Below are 23,731 nucleotides of genomic sequence, written 5' to 3' on the forward strand. Positions count from 1 at the left end.
AAGACAGACCGATTGTTATGAAAAACATACCTACTTTCACAGAAATGACTAGAATTTGATAACATGTGAATGCGTCACAGTGAAAAACCGATGATGACACGACAAGAAGCTATGTTCAATCCCAATACATTTTAAAGTGAACTTTTATTACAGCACCACCTAGCGACTTGATTTAAAACTACTAGTCAGACCGACATTGTGAATCAAAATATTCAGTTGTTTTTTGTATAGTTCTAGTTTACGCCATGGTGATAGCGCATCGTGAGCGCACATTTGTATGTTTCGGTCGTTGGCAAACCTGGTAGAAACATGACGCGTGTATGGTAGCGCAATAGAGGAAAGAAGAAGTGTATCTCCTAGGGATGGTTGAAATGAAACCGGCTTTTTAGCCAGTGTATTTTTGGAACTGGTTTCAGATAATTGGATGTTCCTTACAATAAAAACAAAGAATATTGAGGATTAAATGAAAAAAAAAATCCCACAAACTTCTACAGTAACTGTACTTGTGATGTAAAATGTTTATTATTGTGCAGAGTAAATTGAAAACAAAATAAAAACAGTTGCCGGGACAGTCACCGGGACAAGTAGCCGTGACAGAAATATGAACCATCCCTAGTAGAGCCTGCGTGGTACATTTTGATTTTACGATTAAATTTCTCAGCGTGTTTACTTTATACGTGTCATTTTTTGCGTTCGGCTGACGGCTCGCGGGCTCTGCTCTTAAATTAAAGAAAAGTAAGTAAAATAAGCATAATTTCAACCAAATATTCATCAAAATCACAACTTAAACAATCACAGCGTGATATTCTACAAGCTATATTATTAAATTCTTTCATTTCTGTCTTAATAACGTCATACGAAGTTTTCAATATGTTCACATCTGTGGCGGTTTAATTTCGCCAATTATCCGGGTTATTGTGGTGTATTCCTATTTATAAGCATTACATCAAATATAAACATCTTTATTTGTCATTTACAATAAAAGAACAGTGTTTTTCCGTCTTACAACAATTGAAATACGAAGCTTTTAAAAATACGTGTTAACTGACAGGTCAAGAATTTCAGAATGTCTAGCCACTTTCTTTAACATTATTCAGTTAAATACGTGAATTGCCAATATTTTATTCACTATTAATGCAATATCTTTGTAATTCAGTTCAGAGTTCGTCGTATTATCAGCAATATGTACACGAACAATGTCACGAACTTGATTTTTTTAATGTATACACCGCATATGAGTTACAACTATCTGGAGCTAGTGTGAATATGGCATCCTCAATTGGGGTATGTTATGAAGAATGGAGAAGAGGATGGTTGGGTCGCACCTGGCTATACAGATCTCGTCACAAACACGACTAAAGCCATTTCAAGCAACGTTTCGATTCTAAATAGTGATATTTCTCTAGGGCGATACTAAGAGTATCTACAACTCTGTACTATTGTATGCCAGCACAGCTGTGTAAATACTCGTTTTCAACGTACAAATATTATTTTGCATGTTTTCAATGTCCTACCTCGCGATCATAGTCTAATTGCGCATTTAATTGTAATACAATATGTTTTTAATCGGGCAGATGTGTGCAAAAATTTTCAAAATTCAAAGTGTCTGCCTTTCATAAAATATCATTCAAGAACTTGGTCTTGGGGAACTAGTGAGGAGGGCTGTTACTAACTAACCATCACGCCGTTTCCGCAGGGGTAAGCAGAGAGGACAGACCGCCAAACCATTCTGTCTTGGCACACACTTCTTGCCTCATTCTTATTCACACGTCGTTTCACACATACTCTTCTATTATTCTGACCCTTGACATGGCCCGACTCCAGTATCTTATTTACTTGATCGTGCCATCATCGGGCGTCCCCGACTTCGTCTACCATTCATATATTCTCTTTATTCTCCTTTGTTCGTTCGCTCAATATGCCTAAACCAACTGAGCGTCTTTTCTTAATCTTACTCATTAAGTTTACATCAGTCTTGCACTCTTTGCGGATCTCCATATTTCTCACACAATCATACATGTTTTTTTCCAACACATACGCCCTATGGTTTGTATTCTGGGGCTGTTCTGAAACTATTTTTGATTCGTTATCCACGAAGAGCGAAGTTATACGAAGCCTATTGAAAGATAACTTATTACGTTTGAATTAATTATAAAGGTGCTTTGAAAAGTGAAATAAGCACTTATATATTTACTGTTAATCTCTATGAATGCTCTTATCAGTCTTTCATAATGCCATTAAAATTAATTGTTTGCTTTTAATTATTTTTTTCAACAACTATTTCGATAGATAATTTTTACCGGAAAGTTCTGTAAATATTTACCTAACCGCTGCACTTTTAACATGCACAGATTATGGAAATTACGCTTCGTTTCAACTTAATTACTACAAGAATTGTAACTTTTTTTATGTACTTGTACGAAAAAAACTCGTAATCCTAACCTATATAATATATTTATTTATATTAGAATACAAATTTTGGTTTACAATTTAAATAATGTTTTATATATCACATTTTATGATTTGTACTTCTCTTCCATTAAGGTTTGTCTACACGCTCAATTTACTTGCAAAATCTCTAATATGCACAAGTAAACATATATATTAAGACAGCAAAATGGTATACCATACAAACTGCTTGCATGAATTATAGTGATTTGTTTTTGGGGTATTATGCCATGTTGGGCTACCTCCTTCTTTAGCCAAAGTTTCAGACAGCATTGCAGTGTGTAATATAAGGTTGTGGTGAAATGTCTGCTTATGTATGAAGATGCGATACCGTGTTGCCAGCAACAACGTTAGATTACACATCTGCCCTGATGATGGACAATGCAATGCTGTCCTAAACCTTGGCTAAAGAAGGAGGTAGCGTAACATGGCATAATACCCCAAAAACAAATCACTATAATAATTTTGGCCGTAAGTGAAAATCTCAAATAATACGTGCTTGCATGAACGTTAATTTGTGCAAGTAAGCATGTATGTTAAGATAGCAAACGGCTTGCGCAAACTAAATTTGCACTCGTAAGCAAATTTGCTAATACCCTCTACAACCGACTTGCTGTACAACTTGCTGGACAGCATGTTGACTGCCAACCGAATTATTATTATTGATGGTCCGACATTGGGCATAATAATAATTCGGCTGGCGGTTGTGCGTACTCAACATCCAAATTGAAAACCCCAGCCTTGCTGTTCAGCAAGGTGTAAAGCAAATAGGATCACGAGTAGAAGGTATAAGTCAGCAATACTGTATAATGTGCAAATGTCTTGCATACACTTCAAATGATTGCAACTTTTCCACAAACTGATTGTGCATGCAAGTTGCTGCGTGTAGACGGACCTTTAACCTTTTGAACGCGTTAATTTGCTCCGTTTTATCTATACCCTTACGCGGTACATATTTTCAAATACCTATGCACGCAATTAAATGTCAAATTATAGCATTCTGGCATGATTTATTGGACTATATAGACAGAACAGATTATTCTCCACAATATGATAACAAATCCTCGTGTGTCAACACTCTTAGATGTTTATAAAAACATTACCTAAAATTTCATACAAAGACATACCGTATCTTTTGAATGTGGTCCCGCCATTCACTCGCGTGTGTGTACTTAGGTGATAGACACAAGTGGGACACCATGATCACTTATCATTTTTAGTTATGAAAAGTTGTGAATGACATACTAGTACTAACGCCATCCGTTGACAAAAATGTAAACTAAAGGACTAAAAGGCGCGAAGAGGCGCACTTGATTATCGATCTTTTTTTATGAAATAAAATTTTATTTTTGAGAAATTCTTGTAGATGTCAGCATCGTGATAGTTCTACGAATGTCCAAGTGAGCAAGAAATACATTTATGACGAAAGAGCGCTGGAATATCGGCCATCAAAGTTTCCGTATCAACTGTTGATACAGCCGCGTGTGAGTATAGACTTTTTGCCGTAACAACAGTTGATACGGCCGCGTGCAAAGAGTTAAAAGCGTTTACTTGTTATTATATATGTATATATATAGTCGGGTCATGTCAAGAATGATAATAACGGAAGAGTATGTGTATGAATGTAATTGAAGCAAAAATTGTTTGCTAAGACAGAGTTGCGTGGAAGTACATCCCCTCTGCCTACCCCTAGGAAGAAACGCCGTGATGTTCGGTTAATTAGTGACCAGAAACTCATGGTACAAACGGGAAAATGGTTATCACATTCGGAGTAGATTTGTGGTATAAACTTTTTTGATCTGAGCTTTTGTGAATCGAGTCCGAATTTGGAATTTTTGCGGTCAAATTTGGAGTCAATATTAGCCGATTAATGTCTTTTAAAGTCAGTCAAAGCGTAGACCCGTTGTTCGCGCAATATATATGGGATTGTTAGGTATGCATCCACAGGCTTAATGGACAAGTGTAATGTCAATACCAAATCCTGCAAATGTCCTACCTACCCTTTTACCCATCCCAAAATGTCACCATATTAAAAATATTGTTGCGACACATGTAAAATCTGACAAGTGGTGTCAGTTGCTTATCAGAGTTCGGAGTGATAATTAATATCAGACAGGGCGAATATACATATATTTTGTGAAGTGAAATCAACTAATACTCCTGGAGACGTGTGATAGTCATCAACGGGTGAGTCCATCTTTCCTGCATTCCAATCTGGGCTTATCTTGTGCTCCAGAAGCCCAGATTTATACCTTTGATTATTGCACTGTCCATCGGGTTTGTCGGATGCATATATCGTCCCATACCTATCATTCGGAGTAGTTTGGGACTGGTCCTTTGGGCGTGTGGCATATCACACCACCTCTAAAATATATAGTGGAGTCGCAGCTTCGTGACACCATTTTTGGTTCTTTCGAGCCGGATTACCAACGGGGTATTTAAAATTAACATATTTAAAGTTATAAATAAATATTATTTCCTCTTTATACTTTGTTAATTTGTATGTACTAGGTTGCATTTGTAATTATTGTTGTGTTTAAATTCCTACATACAATTAATCATGGCGACTAGCGACAGTACTCAGGATATTAAAATCAAGTTAGTAGAATCGAAGATTAATTTGATGCATAATCGTGTTAATGAATTATACGAGAAAGCGAAAAGTATTGCGGACAGGGAGACGAGAAGTTCGGAGGATTTTCTTAAACAAACGGTTAATATAGCTACATATAATGCACAATTTAACACATTTTGTGATGAATTTCATACACTTCAGTTGAAAAAGGATTCAAATTACAATATGAATTTCGATTTATGGAGTAAATTCGAAAATAAGTACTGTTTTGTAGTTTCTATACGCGAAAGCATTATAGCAAAGCAAGATTCATCACGTGATCGACAGAAGTTAAATAATTCACCATTAATTAAGCTCCCACCGATCGAGATGCCATCGTTCGATGGTAATCAAGAGAATTGGTCGATATTTTATGAAGCTTTTAAATTAAACATTCACTCAAATGAAAATTTGAATACGTCGCAAAAGATGCAATATCTGATAGGGAAACTCCAAGGAAAGGCGTTATCAGTTTTTGCGGGAATACTTCCGAACGAACAAAATTATTTTTTAATTTGGGAAGCTCTCGAAAAGAAATATCAGGACAAACGCGTGCTAGGTACCTTTTATCTGAACAATATTTTGAATTTAAAATTATTGGCACCTAGTAACCCAAATGAGTTAAATAATTTTATTGAACGGTTTGCGTCTTCCATAGCTGCACTCAAGGAATTAGGTATTGATGACCTAACCGATTTTATAATATTACATATTGCACTGAAAAAAATAGATATACAGTTGGTGCAAAATTTCGAAATGTCTATACGGGAGAAAGCTATACCTACATATACCGATTTAATAGAATACATTCGGTCGCATGTCAAAATCCTAGAACGAACTGGGCAAAATGATAATAAAGTTGTTAATAATAAAAACAAAGTTACGCATTCATTCGTTGTGGTCGAACCGAAGTCAAGTAATAATAATCGTAATAGGTGCCGGAAATGTAATCATTCTGATCATGTTGAATTGTTTAAATGTGAACAATTTAACGAATTAAGACCAAATGCTCGCTTTCAGTTTGTGAAATTAAATAATTTATGTGTAAACTGCTTAAGCGATAAACATAAAACTGTGAAATGTCCATCTAAATCGGATTGTAGAATTTGTAAAAAACGACATCACACCGCTCTGCATTTTGAGAGCACGGTGAATACTGAAAGTCAATCGAAAAACGAAGCCATTACATTAATAGCGCGTAATAATAAACATTATAATAATTTTTCTGCGGGTAATATAGCTACGAATGTACTACTGTCAACCGCGCAGTTATTTGCTTATGACAATAAAAATAATCAAGTAACCGTAAGGTGTTTAATTGATTGCGCCTCGCAACAAAATTTAATCAGTTTAAACACTTGTAATGAATTAAATCTTAAAATAATTCCTTTAAATAATTCAGTAGTTAAAAGTGTTGGTTCAGTAGAGACACCAATATTGGGACACGTTGCGTTAAAAATTAAATCCCGCGTTTCAGAAGATACTTATAAAATTAGTCTATTAGTTGTCGATAAAATAACTGATAAGCTTCCTACACAACATGTTGACACAAAGTCATGTGAGCATTTAGTGGGTTTAAACTTAGCGGATGAATCCTGGAACGTTCCATCCGATGTTGATATCTTATTAGGTGCACAGTTATTTCCATATATTCTGCTGGGGAATAAGGTTTTATCTAAACATAATACGAATGCACCACCGGCTATACAGACAGTATTCGGGTATATTGTAATGGGTGAAATACCTACGTGTACGCCGGAGGTTTCGTGGACGTTCGGCCCCATAACCAATGTAGATTTATATAATGCGTTATCCAAGTTTTGGACGATGGAAGACATGCCTATTAAGTCGTTGATGAGTGCTGAAGATGCAGAATGTGAGAAAATGTACCTCGAGTCAGTCCAACGGGATGAATCGGGAAGGTATATTGTATCTTTACCGTTTAAGATAGATCCTAATAATTTAGGTGATTCGCGCCGTGTCGCGCAGCGTCGATATGAATATTTAGAACGGAAATTTAATACTTCGCCAGAATTGCATTGCAGTTATAATGAAGTAGTTTCTGAATATCTGGAAAAGGGATATATGAGGGTTGAAGTTCCGTCTTCATCTAATATTGATGAGGGATATTTCATTCCTCATCACGCAGTAATTCGTAAAGATAAATCAACAACTAAAACTCGTGTTGTATTAGATGCAAGTACAAAGACCAGTTCAGGGTTGTCACTTAATGATACTTTGTATACAGGTCCAAATTTGCAATCTAATTTATTTACACTTTTAATTAAATTTCGCTTATTCGCTGTAGCATTAACCGCAGATGTTAAGCAAATGTATCTACGTATAATGGTAACGGAAAGCCATCGAAAATATCAAAAAATTCTTTATAGATTTCACGAAGATGAACAAATTGGAGTTTATCAATTTAATTCACTCGCGTTTGGTTTGAACTGTTCACCATTTCTAGCCATGCGAACTATACGGCAGCTAGCGAGCGATGAAAGAAATCGTTATCCGAAAGCGGCGGAAGTTGCAATTAATGATTTATATATGGACGATTTTGTATATTCTGTAAATACTATAAGTGAAGGCATCACTTTGGCTACAGATTTAATGGCGATGTTCAAGTGTGGAGGATTTGAATTAGTCAAATGGTCGAGTAATTCTCCTCATTTACTGGCCCAATTACCAGAGTCGCACCGCGCGACAATGGATTTTTCGGATAAATGTAGCATTTTAGGATTAAAATGGGATCCGATATCTGATTGTTTTCGATTTATGATATGTCCGACGGAGGAAAAAACTATATGTAAAAGATCAATTCTTTCCACAATAGCTCGTTTATTCGATGTATTAGGTTTGGTTGCTCCGGTAATTTTATATGCCAAATTACTTTTACAAGAGCTGTGGTTAGAGAAAGTAGGATGGGACGAGGAACTACCCCAAAGTATTGTTAATAGATATGTCAAATTCAAGGAAGAATTACCGATGCTTTCTAATTTAAATTTACCTCGATATTTGGGAGTAAAGGAGGACTGCACGATAAATATTATCGCCTTCGCAGATGCGAGTATGAAAGCATACGGTTGTGTAATATATCTTCATGTCACGGATAAGGGTGGCAACACTACAATGAATTTGATATGTTCTAAATCCAAGGTGGCCCCTCTAAAAACAGTGTCGCTCGCTCGATTGGAATTATGCGCTGTGCTTATTTTATCTAGACTCGTTAGATCTATTATAGATACTTATAGAAATCGCGTTTCGATAAACGATATATTTGCTTTTTCAGATTCAAAAATAGCACTTTCTTGGATTCACTCGTCCCCTCACCGGTGGCAAACTTTTGTAGCTAATCGAGTTAGTGAAATTCAGGAAAATTTACCCGCGAAACATATTTATCACATAGATGGCGTTACCAATCCTAGTGATTGTTTATCACGAGGACTACTGCCTGCTCAGCTGGTCGATCATTCTCTTTGGTGGCACGGTCCGCCCTGGGCTGTGAACCCAGTATCCGAGTGGCCTGTCGAAAGATTTTCCCCCTCACGAGAGGAGGAGAATACTTTGGAATTGAAAAAATCGCATACATTTACGATAACGTCAATAGAGGAAAATTCTCCGATATATAATCTCGCTTTAAAAATTTCCTCATGGCCAAAACTGCTGAGAATTGTGGTATATATTTTACGATTTATGCGAAAGTTATCACGCTCAACAGTTATAAGTTCCACGGAATTAAACATTGCTGAAATGAATGTATTAAAAGCTTTACAGAATAGGTATTTTAGTGCCGATATACAATTAATACAGAGGGATAAATTATGCTCACCTTCAATCCGAAAACTAAACCCGTTCTTAGATCATAATGGCTTGTTACGTATAGGTGGTAGATTAACAAACGCGAATATACCTTTTGAAAACAAACATCCAGTACTTCTGCCAAGACAGGATCATATTGTCGATATAATTATAGACTTTCACCATCGTGTGAATTGTCATACTGGTGCACATCTCCTTATGTCAATAATTAGACAGCGTTATTGGATCTTATCGGGGAGAAATCTAATACGCAAAAGAGTACATGCTTGTAATTTCTGTTTTAAAACTGCACCTTCTAATATTATACCGCTAATGGCAGATTTACCTACAGCTAGAATTCAGGAAGCAAAGGCATTTACACATACGGGTGTAGATTTTGCCGGACCAATAAATATAACCCTTTCTAGGCGTCGTGGGGTAAAAAGTCAAAAGGCATATATATGTCTATTTATTTGTTTAACAACGAAGGCTATACATATGGAAGTGGTATCAGATCTAAGCACGGACAATTTTTTAAACGCATTTAAGCGTTTTCTATCCAGACGCGGACCGGTTTCGTGTATGTACAGTGACAATGCGACAAATTTCATAGGCGCAAAGAATTGTCTGGATGACTTATATAATTTTTTAGAGGCAAATTCAACTAAAGAAGTTCTTCGCAATGAATTTAACAATCGGAGAATTGAATGGAAGACGATTCCACCCCGCGCTCCTCACTTTGGAGGATTATGGGAGTCAAATATTAAATGCATTAAATCGCATCTGTATAGGGTTGTGGGTACTCAACTTTTATGTTATGAAGAGCTTCTCACAGTTCTGACACAAATAGAGGCTGTACTTAATTCACGGCCATTATGTTTATTAAGCAGTTCTCATTATCCAGAAGCTCTTACTCCGGCTCATTTTCTGATGTCTACCCCGATTCAGCATCTACCTGCTTATGATTTGACTAATGAACGCATTAGTCTACTGAAAAGGAAAGAGCTTTTGGACCACCTCGTTCAATCTTATTGGAAGAAGTGGCATATAGAGTATCTTCACTCTCTGCAGATGAGAAAAAAATGGAATAGTCCCGCGAATAACATTCTAGTAGGTACCATAGTATTGGTGCATCAAGAGGATGCGCCTCCACTTTATTGGCCGGTGGGCGTTGTTGAGGAGGTGTTCCCTGGTAAAGACGGAGTGGTTCGTGTCGCACGCGTAAGGACCCCTTCCGGGAACTTTAAACGACCAGTCGTAAAATTGTGTCCTTTGCCTACACAATAATTATTATTTCATTATTTTATAAATTTTCGTTTTAACTTTGTAATATTAATAGCGTATTGATAAGAATATTTATATTTCATCTTACTTCGTTTTACATTTAATTCTTTACTTTATTTGAAAGTACTTAAAATTTCGGAAGGTACTTTCAACGCCGGGAGAATGTTCGCGCAATATATATGGGATTGTTAGGTATGCATCCACAGGCTTAATGGACAAGTGTAATGTCAATACCAAATCCTGCAAATGTCCTACCTACCCTTTTACCCATCCCAAAATGTCACCATATTAAAAATATTGTTGCGACACATGTAAAATCTGACAAGTGGTGTCAGTTGCTTATCAGAGTTCGGAGTGATAATTAATATCAGACAGGGCGAATATACATATATTTTGTGAAGTGAAATCAACTAATACTCCTGGAGACGTGTGATAGTCATCAACGGGTGAGTCCATCTTTCCTGCATTCCAATCTGGGCTTATCTTGTGCTCCAGAAGCCCAGATTTATACCTTTGATTATTGCACTGTCCATCGGGTTTGTCGGATGCATATATCGTCCCATACCTATCATTCGGAGTAGTTTGGGACTGGTCCTTTGGGCGTGTGGCATATCACACCACCTCTAAAATATATAGTGGAGTCGCAGCTTCGCGACACCACCCGTCATCAAAACATTTTTAACTCTATTTATTTTTAAATAGGACCTAGGACCCATGCCAGCGAACTTGCGAGTGTATTTGGCAAGTTACGTAGGAACCTCATTCCGCCTCGAGCGCTCGTGTATTTCTGCGAGTGTATTCGGCAAGTTACGTAGGAACCTCATTCTGCCTCGAGCGCCCGTGTATTTCTACGAGTGTATTCGGCAAGTTACGTAGGAACCTCATTGTGCCTCGAGCGCCCATGTATTTCTGCGAGTGTATTCAGCAAGTTACATAGGAACCTCATCCTGCCTCGAGCGCCCGTGTATTTCTGCGAGTATTCGGCAAGTTACGTAGGAACCTAATTCTGTCTCGAGCGCCCGTGTATTCCACACGTAATTCCTACATTACGATCTCTCGCATTTTCCGAAACCTTTTTTTAAAAATTGCTACTTAAATCTTGCGTTAAATAAAGTTCATCTTTAGAAAAATAATGCTTTAATTTAAGAACGCATCCTCGGTAGTAAGTATTGACCACATGATCAATATATCTGCCAAAGGGTTCTCTATGTGAAGTACTGATTACACCAACAAGTGATGTATTGAATATATGGACAACTCACTGTTAAAAGTGAAAGTTTTGCACTGATTGTAGTTTGTAATTAGTCATTACTCATTAACTTTACTTTCTCTCTTTGCAAATTTAAATTATTTGCTTTCTGTGAATTGGACTACTGTAATATCCTTGATATTAGTATGTGAGCTCACCCATAGGTCAGGCGCGGTCCGTCCATACACGCTGTGGATGCTCCGCATCCCTTGCATTTTAGAGTAAAAAGATTTGGACTTCTAGCCGTAAACAGCAACACTACAATTTAAATATTTTAATATTTCTACAAACGGCTCTGTAAAAATCATACAAGTATTATTATTATTATAAGACATCGTGTATATTATCGTCCCGTTTCTGTGTACACACAACGAACGGCACGATACAAACAGCGCAGGCTAGTCTAAATACATTCTCAAATACTGTGAAACGCGTAAAAAACACTGGTTTGGAAGCGATCTGTAAACCGTATCCAAGAATGGTAAGTTTTTAGATTCTCACGGCCAAAAGCATTTGGATCACTGCAACGCTGTCCGAAACGTCGGCTAAAGAAGGAGTTAGCGCAACACGGCATAACACCCCAAAAACAAACAACAAAAACGTATCCAAGAATGCTAGAACGTTCGTTCTTTCCGTGCATGCGCACTGAGACCCGCAAGCCAATATCCTTGTCAACTTTATACGATATTAATGACAGCATCCAACGTGCAAAAACCGTCTTTAAGGCTTGTATGTATAATGCACAGAATTGTATACTCTATTACTAATCCATTGGATTGTATGCGCGCGCTGCTTTGACAGTTTGCTTTGAGTCTTTTGTCTTCTAAATGATAATAGTGAATTGTGTGGATGTATAATTGAATCATTAATGCGAAAAAGTTTTTTGTCTCGGCCATTTGCGGAAAAAAATCTTATTATGGATACTAAGGGATTTATGGAGATAATTTTAGACGGTACCTAATAGTATCTTGTTCGTGTGCTAGCGTCTAGATCTGCATATTTGATATCATGTACATAGTAAGTACGAGTATAAACATTTGATGTCCAGCATCCCTTCTACAAAAAGTCTCCGTCCGCCACTGCCATAGGTGGCACTAGATTAGATGGATGGATGATATGCAGTCTCTCGTGTCTAGGATGAACGAAGTATTCATGAAGAATGAGTTAATGATGAATGTAAGTAAGTCTAAAGTAATGGTGTTTGAAAGAGAGAGTACGAAAACAGTGTGCAATATAGTTGTGAATGAGGAATACTTGAACTGGTGTTTGAAAGAGAGAGTACGAAAACAGTGTGCAATATAGTTGTGAATGAGGAATACTTGAAGCAGGTGGATGAGTTTGTGTATTTAGGAAGCATGTTTACGAGAGATGCGAAGGCTGACAGAGATATTGAAGGGTAAATGCAGGTAACTCCATTAATGGAGGACTGAACGCAGTTGGCGCTAACAAAAAATTGTCCAAAGAAGCGAAGCTAGCAATCCACAATGGAGTTGCGGTACCTACCCTGATGTACGGAAGTGAGGCATGGAACTGGCAGACAGGATGAAAGTAGACTGAATGCTGTTGAAATGAGATCCCTGAGGCGTATGTGTGGAAAAACCATGTATAATCGTGTGAGAAATGTAGAGATCTGCAAAGAGTGCATGGCTGATGTAAGCATAAAGGGACACTTAGATGGTTTGGGCATGTAGAGCGAATGAGCGAAGAAAGGCGTGTAAGGGAATATATTACGCGAATGCGAATGGTAGCAGAAGTAGGGGACGCCCGAGGAAGACATGGCACGATCAAGTGAATCAGATACTTGAGTCAGGTCATGTCAAGAATCAGAATAATAGAAGAGTATGTATGGGACGTAGTACGATGTACTCAATCTTGTGCGGCTATATGTACCGCCGGTCCCTCTAAGAAAATTTTCATTGTATAAGTGTGTGTCAGAGAGTTTGGCGGTCCGTCCTCTCTGCCTACCCCTGCGGCGAAACGGCGTGATGGTTAGTTGCATTAGTGTTTTGAGAGTTAATGAAATAGCACTATTAAAGCGGAGTTCTTTCCCCCTTGCAGTACTACCAGTGTAATTTCCGCCGGACCCCTCAGTCTCGCAGTGAACACCTAGCAGCAGCCGCAGTAGCACTCCCCCCGCCGCACAGACAAGATGGCCCCCAAACAGCGAATGCGCATCGCCAACGAGATTGCCAGCAAGAACATCACCAACCGAGGAAACGTACCCAAATCTACCAAAGTGAGTTCACACCCCCAACCTTACTCCTCCCCATCTCCTTCTCTCACTACTGTCAACCTCGCAACACACCCCGACTGGGGATGCCGTAGTTCCACTGGCTCTTATTACTTAGTCCCAGAATTTCTGCACTGAAATAAATACTCACTTCTAGTATTATGTTGTGGAATCCGAAAGCTTATCAATTGTAGCAATACCAGACTATCAACTAAATAATTTAGAATTTAATATAGAAATACCAAGTCAGTGAAAATTCTTCTGTCTGACAATTTGAGCTTATTCATATAATTTAACAGAGTGTTGTAGTTCAACATAATTGCTGGAATACCCATTTTAAAATTTATAAAACGTAAGAATTTGTTTTGTATTCTTTCAACATCTTGTACATGTATATTATAATGTGGGTTCCAGACAGGAGAATTGTACTCAAGTTGACTTCTTACATAGGCAAAATATAACAATTTAATCCACTTTATATTGTTAAAATTTCTGGTTAGCCTAGTTATAAATCCCAACATTTTTAAGCCCTCATTAGAGATTTCTGTTATGTGGTTAACAAATGAAAGATTTGATTGAAAAGTGATGCTAAGTCTTTGATTTGTGTAATGTCAAGAGCATTGTTAAGTCCAGATGCATACTACCGTCTCGCCTTTGTTACTATCTACACACAAAATAGCCGCTTTGATAGTCTGTACGATTTGGTCGTAGTTCGCCAACTTCCTTTGCTTTTATTATTTATGGAAATTTACCTTTTGGAGAAAATGTGCAATCGCACAACAAATCAATTAAAAAATTATTGCATTTTTACGCCGACAGCAATAAAAATGTATAAACGTTTGTATTTCTATTGCGAAATCTGTGCAAAGTTAGGTATTTTTTTTGAAATCATGATTCGTCATGCTTAAACAGTGACCACAAACATACATAATATTTTATCTGATAATAATATTTGATAGTGCCCCAACGATTGCGCTGGTTGAAACACTGAAGAGATTAACCGTTAGAAGTGTGGACTACACCGATGAAACAACAACGTTATAAAGAGGTTGAAACCGATAATTCTACAGTCGTCTAGGACTCGTTCTTAAGTTCAACAGCTCGGCTGTGGAACGATTTGCTGGCCTCCCTCTTACAACATGGGTCTCTTCAAAACCCACTCCTTCCTCTCCACAAAAAGACCCTCCACACAGAATCCCCAAAGATGGCATTGCCCTTGAGGGAAATTATTTTCTTCAGGGCCTCTGTAAAAAAATGACAGTAAGGTAGATACAACAATTTCTATGAAACCAAAAGAGATGGTCCCAAAAGCCAACAAATTAGCCTGTGGCGTTAAATAAACACGTATTATTTGTCAGATTTTGGTTTATAACGATGTGTGTGTTTTTGTTTCCAGCAAAAGGATGAGCAATACCCTGTGGGCCCCTGGCTCCTGGCTCTCTTCATCTTCGTAGTATGCGGGTCGGCCGTCTTCCAGATCATCCAGTCCATTAGATTGGCGTAAGGGGGGGCAGGGTGCTCCTCCTCTCCCCCCCCTCCCTCCTCACCACCCCTCCGTGCCACCCTCACCACACGCCTCTATGTTCATAAGCTCTCAAAGATATTATTTGTCTAGTTCATAAGCTCTCAAATCGATGCGGATTCATTGGCTCTCAAAATCAAGCGATTCGGATTCATTAGCTCTCAAATTCACGCAATGTTAATTCATTAGCTCTTGAAATCAAGCGATTCGGATTCTTTAGCTCTCAAATTCACGCAATGTTAATTCATTAGCTCTTGAAATCAAGCGATTCGGATTCATTAGCTCTTAAATTCACGCAATGTTAATTCATTAGCTCTTGAAATCAAGCATTTCTTATTATTTGCTCTTGAAATCAAGTAGTGCAGAATCATTAGCTCTCGATATAAAGCAACACGGATTCATCAGTTCTTAAAAACAAGCAATTTGAATTCATTAGCTCTCAAAATTAATCAATTTGGATTCCATTTTCCTGTAGATCTTACTTAGTTAATGGCCAATTTTGCCTCCAAATTGTCTCAAATCCAATTGTCGCGATTTGTAGTAAACGTACAATCTCAACGCGTTATTGCGCCATTTAATTTTGCGATTGTTTTGTATCTATTATTTATTGGGAAAAAGTGATACATAATCTACTAAAGTTTGTAGATTAATGGACATTGTTGACCTTTACGATAACAAATATTTACAAGTTGCGCAACGTAAACTGTTCATTATTTTTTGCTTCAGACAAATAAATGTATCTATTATTGATTTGCGAGCCTTCAAAATTTATAATAATCCAAAACTATTTAAATTTAAATAAAAATCGTTTTTTTTTTTTTTGCAATTTATAAATCCCCAAATTTTATTTAAAAATGCACGTGTTTCGCAACAAGTGCGTATCGCACTTGTTGCAAATAAAAAAGGGAAAAAGATATATTTAATATTTATGGACCTTCAACATCAACGGAAAGTGTAAAAATTATTTGATTTCGTTTCCCTGTTTCGTCCTATAATATGAGATTGATTATATTTAATAAATAAAAAAATATTCCAAATTTTGTGGCAAGTCTCGAAGATTTTTTTTCGTCATACCGAAACGCTGCACGTAATATTTCAACGTATTCGAATAATTAAAGTGTATTTGATTATGTCCGACACCTTTTTCAACATGAATAATAATATGTACAATATGAATGTTGGTAAATGTGTTTGACGTGAAATGCCTTTTGCTCGTGAGAATGCGTCTGATGTTTTGTAACGGTTTGTTGGCAAAAGGTCTGAAAGTTTGGCATTTATATATTTCATTATTATTCCATTAGCGTTATGGTGTAACATCTTATAATTTAATATATTTAAAGTCTAATTCAGGAATGACTATAATTTAAGTGAAGTGACTCCGGGATCCAGGATCACGAGGAATTGTAATTTATGGTTTATTGTATGTATAATCAATGTCTAATATATATATGTGATGAAATAAATTTACAATTTTATGAACGCTTCTGTTTTATTCCCCTTCATTTTAGGTTTTAACTCAACCGTTTGGCATTTCATCTGTCTGTAAATTTGTGTGTGCATTCTGTTTACGGTTTCTTTATTATTCAAGCAAGCCTAGTAGATGGCTAGCTGAGCCTTTCAATATTATGGTACCTACCCGCCTGATGAAAATTTGAAAAAGAATTGTCATTGTAATGGTCACGTTTCTTTCGATAAGTTGTATTATGCCTTATCTCTCTATATAAATGTTCGTTTGTTCAAAATCTTAAATCTTCATCGATTGCTTTGAAATTTTGACACAACGTAGCATTCGAGTGTGTGTTTGTATATACCTATATTATATAGATGTCACCTGTGGCAGGTAAAAACATGCTTTTTAAAAAAAAAACAGCACCATCTGTTGGACATAAAAGCAACACTTGTTCCTCTATCTGCACAGACAGAGTGAGCCACAGCAACGCGTGGCGGGGTACAGCTAATTTCAAATAAAAATCAATGATATTTTGTTTTCTTCAGGCCAGTAGGAATCCTAATATTAATTATTGTGATTTGATAGTTAGGCACCATAATCATGCAAATGGCAGAATAAAATGATAGTATAGAATAAGGCCACCATCTTGAACTGGAACCGGAACATAACAAACAAGTTTACAGGCAGATGTGATGCCAAATGATCAGAGATGTGCAAAATGGGTACCCAAAACCATTTGAAATGCAAAATGGAAATGGGTCAAAACTTTTCCATTTGAAAATGCAAAATGCAAAATGGTTTTTAGAAAAGCATTTCAAATGCAAAATGCAAAATACCTATTTTCAAAATGCATTGAAAATGCAAAATGGTTTCTCAGGTCAAACAATTAAAATAATAGAATTTTTGAACAGTTTTGTCATTTAATAATGGACATCAATGTAGAACAAACATATTACATGATGGTAAACCGAAAAATGCCACGACTACGGATTATGAACCACAAAAAATTTGCGCGGGACAAATGTTGCCAACGTAAAAACATAGAAACTGCTATCTAACATTTAATATTACAGCGTCATGGCCCTATGTTCAGTATTTGAATTAGTATTTTTGTAATGGTATCACTAAATTGCCAGGGCTTCTACCAGGGAGCAACTTGACAAATGTAAATTATCTCTCATAGCGAGGTTGAGGACCGACTGATATTTGGGGCTTATGAAAAAAAGATGAGTGGAGATAGTAGGAAGAATGTTGCAAAAAAGCATTTAAAATGGAAAATGCATTGAGAAAAGCATTTAAAATGCAAAATGGTTTTTAGAAAAGCATTTAAAATGCAAAATGGAAAATACCCATTTTGCATTTCCATTTGAAATGGATTTATTTGAAATAAAGTACATCTCTGCAAATGATACTCTAAGCCAATTAGAAAATAATTCTACCCTTCTCTCCATATAAGAAACTGTTGAGAAGTGAGTTAGCTAAGAGCTTCACAGTTGCACTCATAGAGGGCAGTGCAAAAAGCTTGCTTGGAATTCCGTAAGATGACAGCTAGTAGCCAGTATTCGCTAGGGCCAGTTAGGCTGCTTCCTGACAAACGTGGTGTTTGCAGATCTCATTTTAACACATTCTCTGCGGGAAATGAGAAAATTCGTCATACGCCTTTTTACAGTAAGACGCAGGAGACGAGTTTACTCGTTTTGTTGCGCAAAGCGGTAAGGAGCGGGAACTTGTAAACAAGGGGTTCTAAATGGGTGCGGGGTCATGTGTTTTCTATTGTCGGCGGTACCCGATCTATCTACCTGTCAAAACAATGAGTTTGAAACACAACAAAAAAAAAAAAACTGTTGTCGCGTATGTTCCGCTCACAAACTACGCAGTGAAACGCGGTACATGTGCAAGTTTTGCAATATGCCCCTGCATAAAGGAAAGTGTTTCGAACGCTATCACACATTGAAGCAATATTAGGTTGTAGTTTTTTTTTATACGTATTGAAAATTTCTAAATAATCTTGTAATTTTGTATGAATAAATTTCGATATGTTATTTCGATTGTGAAATACTGTTTTTTCTATGATTCCCAAGAAATTCTCAAGAAGTTCTGAAATATATATATATTTTTTTTTTATTGTACGACAGACAGGTAAGTCCAATTATGGTACAATTTTATTATAACTAACAATACATGTACATATATTTTTTAAAACATGGTATAGTGATATTAAACACATCTATATCCGCTGGTAGGGCATTTAGCAAGGTCATACCTCTTGTCATGCTATGTTGGGCAATGACATCTGTCCGACCCTGCGGTAAACAGAATAGGTCGTGGCTACGATTTTGACAGTATTTATCAGGAACGAATAAGCCACAGCATGACAGGAGATATGGACAATCGATAAGGTTTTTTAGTAACTTTAATTCAAATACCATGAGTCCGGCATTACGCCTGGTCTCCAGGCTTTGGTAATTTGTCTCCTTTAACAGTTCCACGTGATGCATGAATTTCGGATATATTCCGTATGATCGCATGTAAACATACCTTAGGAATTTTTTTTGAATTTGTTCAATCATATTTATGTATTTAAGTTGATAAGGTATCCAGACAGTACTGGCGTACTCCAGCTTGCTTCTGACCACTCCGTTGAACATGGCGGTCATTGCTTCTATGTTATTGAATTGTTTGCAAGTTCTAATTACAAAACCAAGAGTTTTGGAGCAAGCCGAGGTAAGCTGGACTATGTGGTTTGAAAATGTCAGCTTGGGATCAATGATCACCCCAAGGTCCTTGATGATGTTTACGCGTGTAAGTACTTCACCATTCATTCTATACTGGCAGAATAGCGGATTTTGTGAGCGACTATAAGTCATAACATCGCATTTTTTATTGAAGTTAAGTTTATTTTCTACCGACCATATCATGATTGAATCGAGGTTGGCCTGCAGTTTCGAATAATCATAATCTGATTCGATTTCCTTCATCGGTTTCATGTCATCCGCGAATAGTAGACATGAGCTGTGACGTATGCAATCCTGAATGTCATCTATCAGAATAAGGAATAACATGGGACCGAGATTCGATCCTTGAGGAATTCCTGACAGAGCTGCGAACTTATGGGAGTCGTATCCATTTATATTTACATACTGACTTCTATCTTTTAAATATGACGCAAAAAATGTCAGTAAGGGTTGATTAAAACCTATTTTATGCATTTTTGTTATTTGTTTTTGGGGTATTATGCCGTGTTGCGCTAACTCCTTCTTTAGCCAACGTTTCGGACAGCATTGCAGTGTCCATCATCAGGGCAGATGTGTTATTTGAGGTTGTGTTAAAATGTGAGCTTATGTATGAGGTTGTGATACCGTGTTGCCAGCTCCAACCTCTGAGATAACATTAAGGCCACGTCCGCACAGGCAGGCGGCTTGCTTAGCGCCTAGAGCCTAGTGGCTTGCATTCTGGCTACTTGCTAGGATACACGGTGTCCGCACTGAAGGTGGTTTGCGTGGTGGGTCGCTAGGTGTCTTGGTCATTTGCTTGTCGTCTAGTTGACGAGATGTCACTTTCAAAAATAGCTCTAAAACTGCTACTTACAGAAAATTCATCTTTAAAATATACCATTTCACGGCCTTATCCATCATGTTGGGTTCATGACATAAATAAGTCACTGTCAAGTCATGGGCAGTTTAATGTTCTGTATAAACAATTGCGTAATTTTGACGAAAAATTTTACCAGTCCAGCCCAGAGAATCATTTGATATACTTCTTAGTATACATAATCCAACGCCATAACCATAATTAACGTCTCATTGTAAAAAAAATTATGACATAATTATTATTATTTTTTTTTAAGACAACTACATTTTTATGTAGTTCATTAGCTGGATTCCACAGAGGTTCTCTTTTAAAAACAGATGCAATTAATATTTCGTCCATTTTTCTCTTCAAAAATGCCTCGCGCCTAGTGACAAAAAACCAACACGTTCGTTCACTTCGGTACACGCAAAGCGACTAGCATAGCGACTAGCTAGACGCCAAGCGCGCAGTGCAGTCAGTCGCGAGTGTTCTAGAACGTTTGTTTTACTAAGCTACTCGCTAGGTGACTCGCTAGACTCTAGGCGCTAAGCAAGCCGCCTGCCTGTGCGGACGTGGCCTTACGTATCATTTTATTTTTTATTTAAAGTGGTTTTCTTCGTTTAGCTCTGGTGTATCCGTCAATTACCGGATACCAAGAACTATTGAGCTTAGCTCCATCGTCTCTATTAATGTTTACGGGATTTTTATGAATTTCAATGGCCTCCGTAATCAGCCGTGCTCTATAAGTTTTCGGTCTCCCCAGGATTTCAGGAGGAGGCCATTGAAATTCATAAAAATCCCGTAAACATTAATAGAGACGATGGAGCTAAGCTTAATAGTTCTTGGTATCCGGTAATTGACGGATATACCAGAGCTAAACGAAGATAACCACTTTAAATAAAATAAAATAAAATAAAAAAATGATACGTTAATGTTAGCTCAGAGGGTTGGAGCTGGCAACACGGTATCACAACCTCATACATAAGCTCACATTTTAACACAACCTCAAATAACACATCTGCCCTGATGATGGACACTGCAATGCTGTCCGAAACGTTGGCTAAAGAAGGAGTTAGCGCAACACGGCATAATACCCCAAAAACAAATAACAAAAATACTTTTAGCCGTGAAAATCTTAAATCTATTTTATGCATCTTTTTTATTAGAATATCGTGATCTACTCGGTCAAATGCCTTTGCGAAGTCCGTGTAGATTACGTCCGTCTGATGCCTACAGTCTAGGCCTTGCGCTACCCGTCGAGAGAAAGAGAGTAAGTTGGTTACCGTTGATTTCTTCGGTAAGAAGCCATGTTGATTACCTCTTAAGAAAGGCGTGATTTGTGGACTGATTTTATCACAGATAATCATTTCAAAAATTTTAGGAATTGTTGACAGTACTGCAACTGGTCTATAATTTCTGACGTCAGTCTTTTCATCAGCTTTGTGAATGGGGCTGACCCTCGTTAGTTTCCAACACTGTGGAAATGTGGAAGACATGATGCAGAGATTAAATATGTACGCAAGGGGTACACAGATATTTGGAGAGATTTTTATAATTATTGAAGGAGGAATACCGTCCGGACCAGTAGCCTTATCAGGTCGGAGATTCCGGATACAAGTTTCTATTTCCTGGATGTTGGTCAATCCGAGTGAGATATCTCCAACGTTCCAGGGTGATGCTGTTGGGAAATTGGTTTCAAGTTTCAGGGTTACTTGACTATAGACAGAATGAAAATAGTCAGCAAACTTATTTACAATTGTGTCAGGGTTAGTAAAAGTTACGCCTTCCTCAATCAAGCATGTTGGTGAGGTTGGGTTAACTTTTTGTGACCTAATATAGTTCCAGAAAAACTTTATGTCGTCTTTGATCCCATTCTGAACATTTTTCATGTATTGTTTTTTAGCAAAATTGATTTCAGATTTTAGCTCGGATCTACTCGCTGAAAATATCAGATAATCGGATTGCTTTTTGTGCAATAGATATCTAGTCTTCAATCTTAAAGACAATATTTATGGACTCAAAACAAAAAATGTAAAACAGAAAAGAGATTCAGTTGTACGTAGGAATTGAACCCACAACCTCTTCCTTGCCGGGGGAAATGCTCTGACCACTGAGCAGACCAAATCAACTACTTGAATTTTTAACTGTTTCATTACTTCGACTGAGAGCTACCAATATTTTATTAATGAATCTTTTTTGTCTGGTATCTTTGTGTATGATTGCAAGATTCTACAAAAATTAAACTGCAATCTAGGTAATGTCTTGGATAAATATATTCATTTTTATTTAATAAATATATACATTTAGTGAAATATCAAAGAAAATTGATTTAATTTCATTATAATTTCCATTCAGAATCTGAACGACTTACTTCGCAACGTTCCTCCCCCCATCTCCTTCGCTTCACCACCTTCAACCACCACTTCAGCCTAATGACATACCCATAGTCCCATTGGCTCGGGATAGTTGGGACTCTTGCGCAGTGTTGACATAGAAAAGGGAATGACAGGAGGAAGATTAAAAAAAATTATTACAATTCTGCATCATTTTATTGCATTCAAAAGCGCATATTCTAGTACAGTGTGGTTCCTAAATACGAATAGAGTGAAATACCAAATTATGTTATGTATAGTACAGGGTGGTTCATTTACAATAATAATAATAGTAGCCCAAGTTAGTAAGAAATTACATTTAACATACCATTAATCTAAATTAAAATATCACGTCATATAAAATACTACATTTTCTTTCTCGTAACTAAATGTAAAAAAATCTTTTTTTAAATTATATTGATTACTGGAATTTTCTTTTCTATTTATATTGATTACTGGAAAACTTTTTAAAATTTTATTGATTACTGGAATTTTTTTTTCAAATTATATTGATTACTGGAAATCTTTTTAAAATTATATTGATTACTGGAATTTTCTTTTCAAATTATATTGATTACTGGAAAACTTTATAAAATTTTATTGATTACTGGAATTTTTTTTCAAATTATATTCATTAGTGGAAATCTTTTTAAAATTATATTGATTACTGGAGATCTTTTTTCAAGTTATATTGATTACAGGAAATCTTTCAAAATATATTGATTAATGGAAATCTTTTATTATATTTATCTCAATGGAAAAAAAACTGGGTTTTAGTGGATGCACGTACTGCGATTAAACGCAGCGGTTTTGGAATAGCTGAAAATGCTAAACCACGTACAAATACGCAGTGCAACTGGTTTAGCCGTCATAACTTATCGTATGTTTTATCGGTCATGTGAAATATTTACACGGTATGTAATGTTTTTTCTTCTGTTTTTCATGTCAGTTCCATCTGCGAATCGGCATTTAAAGGAGACCTTTCAAATGTCAAAAAACAAAATGGCGCTGAATGGCCATTTGATAACAATGTCACATTTGTATTTCTGTGCAACAACCCGTCCTTAGTTACTGAGAGAATTGAGAGGGAATCAGACGACCGGCGAAATTATTTGCAAATGGACGGTAGATTGTATAATCAGTTGCTTAATTTGTGGACAAAAATAATAAATAATCAACAAATCCGAACGA

At 36.8% G+C, this 23,731-nt stretch overlaps 1 protein-coding gene across 2 annotated transcripts; it reads left to right on the forward strand.

Moving 5' to 3' along the window:
- Window positions 1-622: 622 nt before the first annotated feature.
- On the forward strand, window positions 623-16,627 carry LOC149410035 (stress-associated endoplasmic reticulum protein 2-like). 2 transcript variants are annotated; one of them, XM_089648771.1, is made up of 3 exons: window positions 623-735; window positions 13,455-13,632; window positions 15,023-16,627. In XM_089648771.1, the coding sequence occupies exons 2-3, from the start codon at window positions 13,546-13,548 to the stop codon at window positions 15,128-15,130; spliced, it is 195 nt and encodes a 64-aa protein (XP_089504897.1). In that variant the 5' UTR covers window positions 623-735; window positions 13,455-13,545; the 3' UTR covers window positions 15,131-16,627. The 2 variants fall into 2 exon arrangements, with proteins under 2 accessions (XP_089504897.1, XP_089504898.1); XM_089648772.1 differs by lacking the exon at window positions 623-735 and adding an exon at window positions 1,549-1,698.
- Window positions 16,628-23,731: the final 7,104 nt, after the last annotated feature.

This window comes from Hesperophylax consimilis, chromosome 28 (assembly GCF_061612785.1).
Source record: "Hesperophylax consimilis isolate HC1 chromosome 28, BYU_Hcon_1.0, whole genome shotgun sequence".
NCBI classification, from domain to species: Eukaryota; Metazoa; Arthropoda; class Insecta; order Trichoptera; family Limnephilidae; genus Hesperophylax; species Hesperophylax consimilis.

Excerpts from the sequence above, each read along its gene's own strand:
- LOC149410035 (XM_089648771.1), top strand. The coding sequence starts at position 13,546 with ATGGCCCCCAAACAGCGAATGCGCATCGCCAACGAGATTGCCAGCAAG. Across the intron at positions 13,633-15,022 it reads ACGTACCCAAATCTACCAAA|CAAAAGGATGAGCAATACCC; the intron begins GTGAGTTCACAC and ends TTTTGTTTCCAG.